At 58.8% G+C, this 10,686-nt stretch overlaps 1 protein-coding gene across 5 annotated transcripts in view; it reads right to left on the reverse strand.

Annotated features, from left to right (window-relative positions):
• GUK1 (guanylate kinase 1) overlaps window positions 1-10,686 on the reverse strand; it is a 10,930-nt gene continuing 244 nt past the window's right edge. Inside the window, exons 1-8 of one of the 5 annotated variants that reach the window (XM_008590392.1) lie at window positions 5,296-5,379; window positions 3,340-3,470; window positions 2,890-2,931; window positions 2,281-2,377; window positions 1,639-1,777; window positions 1,472-1,556; window positions 629-714; window positions 1-358 (exon numbers count right to left, since the gene is read on the reverse strand). In XM_008590392.1, the coding sequence (XP_008588614.1) occupies window positions 323-358; window positions 629-714; window positions 1,472-1,556; window positions 1,639-1,777; window positions 2,281-2,377; window positions 2,890-2,931; window positions 3,340-3,451 (597 nt within the window). In that variant the 5' untranslated portion in view covers window positions 3,452-3,470; window positions 5,296-5,379 and the 3' untranslated portion in view covers window positions 1-322. Of the gene's footprint in view, window positions 359-628; window positions 728-1,471; window positions 1,557-1,638; window positions 1,778-2,280; window positions 2,378-2,889; window positions 2,932-3,339; window positions 3,783-4,304; window positions 4,364-5,295; window positions 5,380-10,686 lie in introns of those variants that run through there. The other 4 variants (XM_008590393.1, XR_551809.1, XM_008590391.1 and 1 more) reach the window with 4 other exon arrangements.

The following is a 10,686-nucleotide window of genomic DNA, read 5'->3' on the forward strand; positions in this document are numbered from 1 at the left end:
TCCAGCCTAACAGTTACTTTATTATGTCAGCCCCAGCTCCAGCGGGAGGGACAGGAATAGGGACAGGGGACAGCCCAGGGAGGGCAGATAGGGGGTGCCCCAGGGCCCTCCAACTGCACGGGACATGGGACATGGGCAGCACCCCTCTCGCCCCAGACGCCAGTTGAAGACGCAGAACCACTGTGCAGCCAGCAAGGGAGAGGCTCCACAAACCCAGTCAGTGGACACCTGCCGCTGGTCCTGCATGACTCCTGGGGGCCCTGACTGGACCCCCCCATGCTTCGAGACCGGGAGGCACCCGTGGAATGGAAAGCAGGACTCCTCAGGCGTGGCTGGTCCCTTGAGCTTTCCTGATTTCCTGCCAGGGAAGGAGGAGCAAGGGGAGGCTGGATACCAGAAGGCGGGGCCTACCGCCCTCCCTCCTGGTGGGCCAAGGGGGCCTTGCCCTGGTGCTGGGGTCAACTCCTTCCCCTGTCTGAGCCTCAGTGGCCTCATATGCAGTGGAGGTCTGAGCCTCTGGGCCTCTCCCAAGGTGGTGTGAGGACAGGGTCTGGGCTGGAAGAACTACTAATGGGTAGGGGACAGGCGGGGACAGTACAGGTGGGCATGTTCTGTGGAAGGGACCCACCTCAGAGAGCGCCTCCTTCAGCGCTGCATACGCCTTGTCCAGGTTGTCATTGATGATAAGCAGGTCAAACAGGCCAGGCTCTTTGCCTGGGGGGGGAGGCTGGGGTCAGAAAAACAGTGAGCCTGCCCTGGCCTCTGCACAACCACTGGAGCTGAGCGATGGGCTGCAGTTGGCCTGTTCCTGTCCAGGGCAGGGACTCCAGCTGGGGTTCCATTCTGTGCGGGAGCCCCTGAGCCCTGATCCTGGACACCACTGCTCCCACCTGGCCCCTCACTGGCCATGCACAGGACTCGGGTCAGGGGTTACATTATCCTGTAACACTGCTGCAGGTGCCCTACGTGAGAAAGGACGTTTAAATAACACCCTCTTCGTAAGGACAAAATCAGACCCAGATGGGAGGGAACAGCTGTGACAGGATGCCTACAACGCCACCCAGCTGAGTAAGAAAAGGTTTGCAGATCCTCCACGGGGAGAGGGTAGTCTGGGGACCCTCCACGGGGACACTGGGTGTCAGACGGGGTTCTGCAGACCTTCCACAGGGAAGGTGGGTGACAGAGGGGGTTCTGCAGACCATCCTAGGGACGCTGGGTGACAGAGGGGGTTCTGCAGACCCTTCAAGGGGAGATAAGGGTCTAGGGACCCTGGGTGACAGAGGGGGGTCTGGGTATCCTCCACAGGGACCCTCCATAGAGACTGTGGTGCTGTGGGAATCAGAACACCAACTTCCCTCTCCTGTGCCAATCTCCTAGCTCTGGACCCTCCCCATCGTGAGGTGAGCGGTGGCTGGCTGCTCAGAGGGAGGTCGTGGGTGGATGTGGGGCTGGGGAGGGTGCGGGCACTCACTGCTGTCCATGTCGGCCCGGGCGGCAGCCAGCCGCTTCGCCAGGCTCTCCTCTGTCTCGGTGTTGCGTTGCCGCAGCCGCTGCTCCTGAAAGGCAGGCCCACGGGGTCAGCAGCCTCCCAGACACGAGCCCAACCCCCTGCCCGGGCCCCAGGCCCCAGCTCCCCACCAGGACATCCAGCGAGGGCGGCTGCACGGAGATGTAGATGGGCCGCAAGTCGGTCTTCTTGATGTTGCGCACACCCTGCAGGTCCACATCCAGCACGCAGATGCGGTTCATGGCCTGCACTGCCTGCACAGCCGCCTTGCTGGGGGTGGGGGTGTGGGTCAGCCATGGCTTGCCCCAACCCCAACACCCAGCACGCTTTCAGGGGCACCCAGCATGCCTTTGCCTGCAGGGCCCATCACCCTGTGCAGCCAAGTCCCAGCCACAGATGGGGCTGTCCCCAGCGGGCACTGCATGGCCAGAGACCCTGGGCAGGCTATGGGGCACTGCCATCTTAGGCAGCACAGAAGCCCAATGACACCCTCAGGGCCCACTGCCTGCCCCTCCCACTGCACCTGCAGCAAGTGCAAGGTGTTTTGTGTGGCCGCACACCCCAGGAGGACAGCCAAGGGTCAGCCACTGCATGCAGGCATGATCGGGCCTGCCAGCCCTCCAGCCAGGACAGCAGCCCTGTGGGGAGGAGCCCATGGAGCCTCGGCTCACGGACGGACTGCAGTGCAGCTGAGAGATGTGAATGCAGGCAGGGGAGAGGACTGATGATCACTGCACAACCCACCTCCCAGGGCACAGCACCACGTGGCCCACCTTGTTCCGTACAGGTTCCCTGAGAACTCAGCATGCTCAATGAAGTCACCGGCTATAATGTCCCGCTGCATCACCTCCCTGGTCACAAAGTAGTAATCTGCAGAGAAGGGGGTTGTCCAGAGGGTGCCGTGGAGCTCAGGCAGCTGGAGTAGCATCCTTCTCCCCCTGGCATGGGTGCTGTCCCTCTGTCCACCCCACCCCAGGGCTGCTCCAGCCAGGCCCGTGCCAGGCCAGGAGGAGGCAGACGCTACTTCTCACACTGTCCACACTGGGGGGCTGGACACTGCCATATCCCACATGGAGACCACAGAGGAACAGCTCTATCTAGCAGGACCACAGAGAATGTAGCACAGCTATGCTCTTGGCCACACAACATGCCACCTCAGCTAAGAGATGGACACATAACTTAATGAAGTCCTCACCCCTGGAGGCAGGGACCCATCTAATAGACAGCAGACTACGCCATGAGCATTGTGACCCACAGAAAGAGGGTATGGGCAGGCCTCATTGCACTTTTAGGGCACTGAAGATCCTCATGGGCCTTCCCATATCACCACCCCCATGTCAGCTGCAGCCTGCAGGGCCCACAGACCCACCAGGCCTGCTCACCTTTGCCGTTCTCCTCTCCAGGCCGTGGGTCCCTCGTGGTATCTAGGAAAAAGCCCTATCATTCACTGTGGGAACACTAAACCACTACCCCCACCACAGGGCCTTCCCTATGAGGATTAGCTCAGCCCTCCAGGGTATAGCAGGAAGGGCTCCGGAGACAGTCAGGGCAGCCACCCTGTCCTCAGAGGACCACCTAGGCGGCCAGTGGGTCATCAAGCCATAGCCCCACGGGAGAGGAAAGACAGAGGGAAAGAGAGGGGAGCTGAGTGCACTCCACCCAAGAGAGTGTGTGAGTACTGGGGGGGCAGGCTGCAGGAGTGCTAACAGTACAGGGACAGTCCCCAGCTGTGCGTGTGTGTGAGGGGAGGTCTGCAGGACTGGTCACAGTGTAGGGACAGTACCACCATACCCTCAGCCCTGGAGACACCCTTCCCCTCCCACAGCACTCACGGGACACACTGAAGCCAAAGATGCTGCCGTGCTCCTGGAGCAGCTTCTTCAGCAGTGTGCTCTTCCCTGCCCCCGAGGGCCCGCTCAGCACCACGGGCCTGGGTCCTGACATGACTGTGGAGAAGGGGGAGCTGCGGACATGGGTGGAGCTCCTGGGACAGGCTGTGGCATACACAGCACCCCAAGCCTCTGTCCTCATTATTCACTCAGCGAACATCTGATTAGGAACAGGGGGCAGTGGACGCAGGGGCTTATGGGACACTGGGGCTCGTCTTCCTGGGCTAAGTCACATTGTAACACACACCATGCACAAAATAGCACTTAAACCAGACACTTTCACAAATGCAGCAAGAGCAAGGGAGGGACAGCCGCATGGACCAGGCTCTGAGGAGGGAGCCGACCAAGCCCATCTGCATGGCCAGGCGTCCCCAGCCCAGACAAATGCCGTCCACCCTGAAACCCCACCTGGGAGCCCGGAGGTGGGCTCCTATGTGTGCACTGCCCACTGGGCTGGTGAGCTGGATGGAAGGGCCCCGTCTCTGCCTCTATGCATGTCTCCAGGCACCACGCCCAGCAGGTTCCTTAAACTCTGAGGAACCTGAGTCCATTCCAGAAACTTCCCATTAGACTTGGACCCCATCGCCAGTGCTCGCGCCCTGCCCCGCCAGCCCTCCAAGAAAGTGAACTAGTATGGGCTCACCCTGTTGCCAGTGAGGGCACTGAGAGGCCAGGAGGAGGAGCTGAGACCGGGGATCAGCTCCAATCTGGGACCTCAGCTTCCTTCCCTAAGGTGTGGTGAGCACCTTCCAGGAACTAGAACCCCTTCCACAGACAGGAGTCCCAGCTCTGAGCCCTGGCTGCCCCCACTCCACCTGCACCCCTCCCATACCCCACCTCCCTCCAGAGCAGCCCTCAAGGGGGTCGTGCCTAGGCAGCCCCCTCCCACCTTCAGGAACAGGACCCACCTGCTTGATAGGGTGTGGCGTCTGTGGTCAGCCTGGGGCGAGTCTGGGCTGCTCTGGACTGAGGGCTGGAGGTGCTGCATCCCTAATCCCTGCCAGGCCTGCTCCTCACCCTCAGAGCTATAAATCCGCAGGGCACGCGGGGCCTCCGCCCTCACAGGGAAGCCAGCCCCGCCTCTGGCTGTAATGGAATGAAAAGGCCACTCCTGCCCTGCCCCTGAGACTGCAGCTGCCACTCAGCCCACGTAAGCTGACCTGTGCACAGGGCCAGGGGCTGGGGCCCAGGCAGATGGAGTCCCTGAAGGGTATTGTGAGGAGCTGGAGGGGCTCCCCAGCAACTCAAGAGAACCTTAGTCCTGGAAGAGGATGGAGCTTGGGACAGCCTCCTATGCAGGTGGGGGAGGGGGGAGGGCAGAGGAGCAGAAGACAGAAGTACCTGACAGCGGGTGGGGGGGGCCTGCATCAGCCCAGGCGGCCTCCAGCAGAGCCCTGGGGCCAAGCTCCTAATCCCCAATGTAGGCCACAGAGGTAATCTCACAAAAGCATCACACACATGGCACACACTGCACACACACACACATCCTACACACACACACGGATGCCCACCACACACGCATGCACACACACCTTTGAGAAGAAACCCACAGGACCACCTAGTAAAAAGACACAGGAAGAAGGGAACCCTCCAAGTGGTTAAGTGTGTTATCTGTAAGCGATAAAGTCCTTACTCTTTTCTGCCTTTTTGAGGCTTCCTATCACAAGAACATGTCATTTTAACCTAACCACAATCCCCACTGGGTGCCCCCAACTCCTTTCTGGCCTCCCAGTTCTCCCACCCACAAAGCAGCTAAGGCCTCTCCTGCTGGCTCCCAGCACCCCCGCTACACCCTGTTGACCCCACACACCCCTTCCACCCCAGCTCCCACACTTAACCCCACAGGGTTGCTCTCGCCTCTCTGCCCACGGCACCAGGACATTCAGCTCCCCGAGTTACCACGAGGCTGTCTGTGAGCAGCTCTGCCACAGGCTGTCTCAGCACATTCAGCTTCTCAATGCTCGAGCCACATGGCCCCTGGAGTCTCCTGCAACACCGGAGCTTTGGGACCTGGGCCAACTTCTGGAGCTCCTGGATCCCCCGCAAGTAAAAGGGATTAAAGGTAGTGCTTACTTATGGGGCTTTTTAGGTTAAATGTACAGGTGACTGTTGAGCAACAGGGGGCTTAGGGGCACTGACCCCTCCCCATTCAAGCACTGTAGGGGTGTGGGGGCGGATGCCAGCTACTTAAGTAGTAACTACTTATCTACTAATAGCCTACTGTTAATCAAGCCACTTAATTGTTCAATGAGATGTGTCATGCATTTGAAACATATCTAACCAAAAAGGTCTGATATGTTTTTTTAAAAAATCCGCAGCCTGGCTGGTTAGCTCAATTGGTTAAGAGCACAGCCTTATAACATCAAAGTCATTGTACCGGTCAGCTGCAAAAAAAAAACGCCACAAGACAAAAAATCCACGTATAAGTAAACAGTGCCATTAGACCAGCATTGCTGAGGGGCAGGCCACACGGTTCCTGGAACACAGCAGCAAGCCCTCACAGCACACCTACACCACTTACTGACAGCACAGAAGTGGAGACTTACGGATCTTACAAGAACCACTGGAGCACAGGATAGAAAACCACAGCTGAGCTGTGTGCTTTGAAGGGCTGGACGCAGGGGGGCTACTGAGACAAACGAGTGGGACTCCCAGGGCTGGGCTCTGTGGGCTTCTGTCCCCATTGCACCACTGAGTTGGCCCATCTCAGGTCACCTCCTGCCAACCCACTGCCAGGTCCAGTGTACACGCGGCTCCCAACCCCTCCTTGGCACTCTCTAGCTGGCCTTTGTGATGCCATGTTCCTGGCCTCTGACCCCACTGGAGCTGTGGCCTGCAGGATGCCCCAGGGCACAGCACCATGCCCATCCCCACTAATACGTGGCATCTGAAATCCTCAGCCCGATCCCCAATGGGGCCACGCTGACCTCAGGGGGAGGAAGGCAGGCCTGCCCACCCTCATTCTCAGAGCACTAGGTCAGAATATTAAATTCCTTGCGTCAAACCCCCAAACTCAGGTCCCTGCTCCCCTCTGTATGGCCAAGGACCAATCTAGGGACCCCACAGCAGGGCCTCTCAGAGACCCAACCCACAGGGTGGCCCCCACCAAGAAATGGGCCCTTGGTGATTCTGATGGGTGAGAGGGCCTGAGGACCCTGCCCCAAGCTTAGCACCAACAGCAGTTAGGCTGTGTGGGTTACTGAGAATCCAAAGGGACTCTCCAGAGGCAAGGAGGCTGTGAGGGAGATCCCCAGAGTGGACAGCAGGGAGTGGCACCTGCCCCTCCCGCCCGCAAAAGCTGCGCAGCAACTGGCAATGCAGGCACCTGTGGCACACTTCCGTGGCGCCCACCACCTGCATGGGGACCCTGGCAGCCTCCTTACCAGCGCCTCCGGTCTCCAACTGTAAACTCACCAGCAGGACCCACCAGCTCCCCCTACAACATCCTACCGAGGTCGCCAACTGCTGCCCACCTTCAGGACATGCAGGCTGGTCCCCGAATGTTGTTCCCCGGGCCCCTGGCTCTAAGCTCCTAAGATCTGAAACAGACTAAGCACGATTGCAAACCCACCTGGAAAATAAAAGCGCTTCAGTAGCAACCAAACACAGTGCACTACAACAAACAGAAGCGGCCACACCTGAGGCTCATCCTTGAAGATGAGCTGCGCTCAGCAGACTTTTACCACCATGTCACCTGGAGACCCTGGTCTCCACTCTCTCCTCCACCCTACGCCCCGCCCCCAAGCCCACCCCAGCACCCCACTGTCCTGGCCCCCACCTGCCTGCCGAGGCAGTGAGCAGCAGGGGCATCCATCTACCCACAGCTCTGACAACGTCAGATGAAGCAAAAGCTCACACAGTGCCCAGCACATGGCAGACACCTGACAATGGTTGGCCCCACATCACAGCCTGTTCTGCCCCACAGGGTGTCCCTCCTGAGCCACGCTCACCTCCCATCGAGTCCAGGCTTCCGGGCCTCTCCCAGTGTCGGTGCCGTCACTCCTGGGTGGGAAGACACTGGCTCAGTCTGCCACCCTCCAAGGATGGGCATAGATGGCTCCAGCCTCACCTCACAGGGCATCTGTGCAGCTGTGCTGTCTCACCTGAGCACAGGGCAGGCACACTGGCTGCTGCGAGCCCTCTAGGAACCAACACTTTGCTCTCCCTGGATCCCCTGCAATCGGCTCTGCCCAAGCAGAGAACACACCACACATACCTCATCTGGGGACCCTGGCCAGTCCAGGAGGTACCATGGGCAGACAGCAAGGGGATGCAGGCCCTGCTGGGGCAGTGTGGCCCTGCGAAGCACACCCACCACTGGAGACGAGGGGACGGGCGGCCAGCCTGAGGAGGGGCCTCAGGTCACAGATCACAGGGCCGACCCCACAGCCACCTGCCACAGGAGCACACCCAACCTCAGGCAGAGCTGTAGCCCCAGACCTCAAGGCTCCAGGGATCCACAAATGGGATGGAAACCCCTGAGCCTGACTTTCACCCTAGCATCTGGCAGGATTCACAGGAACACACAAGTCAGAGGTGTCTTCCTTTGGGGAGATAGAAGCCCTCCAACCAACAGCATCCTAGATCCTCTACTCTTTCATTATCCCACAGTCCTAAACCCCAGCTACCTGGCAAGAAGCCAAAAACCCCACAGCGCAGCAAGCAATTTCCACAGAAGCTCCGAGAGACAGGGTCTATTGGGAGTTGCCAGTGCGAACCCATGGCCCACACACTCCCTGCTAGCACACTCCCCAACTGCGCTCCCTATGCAGCTCCAGGCGGAAGATCCTCCTGGTTTTCTCCCAACATCCCAGCCTGTCTTCAGAACTGGCCATGCTCACCACCCCACCTCCCTCCCCACTCTTCCAGGAGACACCAACAGAGAGGGTGTGACCCTTCTGAAACCTGAAAAAGTCAGCTTCCTCCAGCCTTCTTGTGAGATGCAAGCCACAGACACAAGAGGCTCTGGGGCCAACTCCAGGAAGTGCAGGCCAGTCCTGCTCCTGCTAGGCAGTGTGGGTAGGACCAGCCACCCTTGGGTGCAGGGGATCTGTCCTGGTGTGACACGTTCTAGGCATGTGACATAAGACCACCTTGCCCTCTGGAGTCTCATTTTAAGTGGGACAACACTGGGAGCACCCAGGGGGTTTTTGTTCTCACTTCTTCTCCCCACAGTGGGGTGGGAACATTCTTTTACTCCTGAGGAAACCAGGCCCCAGCACAGGAGATGGCCAGAGGCCACACTGTGTGAGGGCTCCGGCTCCAAGATGGTGAGGAAATGAGCTGGCTGAGGCTTGCGCAAGGTCCTGAGCACCAACCCTATGTTCAACGGCAGAGCCCAAACGAAAGGAATCAGAGCCCAAGGATGGAAGAGTGGAAAGGAGCTCGGGACCCTGCAGGGTTGGCCGGCCTCTCTCTCATACAGAGGGGAGACTGAGGCCCAGCACACGCAGGATCAGTGTGGGGCCCAGAGCCGACTGTCTCCCACACAACAGCTTCCCAGCGGCACCCCTTTCTCCCTTTCCTTCCTGTGCGACTGGAGTCACTCTCCTCTAACCCCTCTTCCCTGCTCTTCCTCAAATCACCTCGACCCCATTTCTTGACTACACCGCTTGTACTGAAACACAGAGGTGAGGTTTCATGTGGCTGAACAGAATGCAGTGTACACTGTTCACATTTATAACTCCCCGATTCTGCTACTCCAAAAAACTGCTGGTCTTACCCATTCCAGCCAAAGACCAAGTGCTGGGCTGATGGGGTCCCAGAAATTCACCACCCCACCTTCCATCCCAGTCTTATGTGTGGGCAGGCAGGCGTGAAGAGGTAGAGAGGGGCTCAATCCTAGATCTCTACCCCACCCTTTCTTGGTGGTGAAGAGAAAGGTTTAAAAGTGACAGAAGAGTCTGAAAAGCCCAGATTTGGGCAACTGTGCTGCTCAGAGGCCATTCCAGGGGACCCACGCAAGGATGAACATGAGGGGGCACCCATGAAAGCAAAACTCCCTCCTCCTCTCCCCTCGAACCCCACCCAAGACTAGCCAGCCATCACCTCGGCTTCAACCTTCTCCTCTCTACTCTCATGAGTGATAACCACATGGCACGCCCCAGCTGCTCCTGCCCAAGTCACCACCTAGATGAACAAGCTCACTCCCACTAGCTGTCCCCCCGCCACACTCTGATTACTTGTAAGACAATGCTTAGAATAGGCAGACGAGCAACTTCAAGTGCCCCAACTAGGACTGTCTTTTCATGGGAGACGGTAAACCTGAACTGCCACACCCACGCATTGGGAAGGCCTGCACCAAAGATATGCTGTTCCCCAAGCCCCTGCATCTGCACTGGGCCAGGAGAGACAAGGAACCCACCTGCAGCAATCCCGGGAGCTCGGGGGAAGCCGGCTCCATTCGCCCAGCCCCCCACCCCCAACGGGACTGCATGCAGGTGAAGCGGGGCACTGAAGCCCACACAGAACCGGCCCAGCGGGAGTGTTGGAGTGAGCAGTACTGAAACCATGTTGCGACCTAAAACCTTTCAAAGGACATAGTTTTTTTTTCTGCGTTTCCTTTTTTCCCATGGTTATTTGACATTCTGAACCCTGGTTATGGAGCAAAATGACATTATTTACATTAATGTAAAGTTGTCTTCGAGCCAGCCTGGAGCTGCTACTTGCCGTGAGACAGGTACTACCCACACCCTGAGATAAGAGCAAAAATGGGAGCAAAAAGAAGACGGAGTCTCGGCAAGACTGCACCAGAGACCGTGCATGAGGCCCTCCTGCTCACGCCGCTCCCTTCTGCTTTTCACTTCCCACATTCCACTCCCTCAGCCCCCTCTTTAAAAACCCCTCAGTATGAAAAGAATAGGAAAAAAAGAAAATCTCAGTAAGTCTGAGTCTTTGAGATCGCTTTGGTCTGGTCATTCACCTTCAGGTCTACTAGGGACACGGGCTAGCCCAACACCTGTCCTCCGGTCACCGGTATTCCTGACTGATAGCTGACCCTCGGCTTTGGAAGTGGTTCGCTTGTGTCTGGGGACAGGCCGCTGGACCTGCGTGCCTGGTATCAAACCTCGGGGGAACCTCAGCCGGGCGCTGAGTGCAGGGCCACAGGAGGGCTCCCGGCCTCGGCGGGGCGCAGGCGCGCTCACAGGACGGCCGGGCTCCGCCCAGTCTCCTCCGTCGTGCTGCGGGTCGGCAGGGGAACGCGTCTGTCTGCCAGGCATCGGACCCGGAGGGCCACCGGAGGCGGCTGACAGCACGCGCAGGCCGCAGCCTCCTCCGCCCGGGCCGGGT

Source organism: Galeopterus variegatus, unplaced genomic scaffold, assembly GCF_000696425.1.
Source record: "Galeopterus variegatus unplaced genomic scaffold, G_variegatus-3.0.2 Scaffold6061, whole genome shotgun sequence".
Classification (NCBI taxonomy): Eukaryota; Metazoa; Chordata; class Mammalia; order Dermoptera; family Cynocephalidae; genus Galeopterus; species Galeopterus variegatus.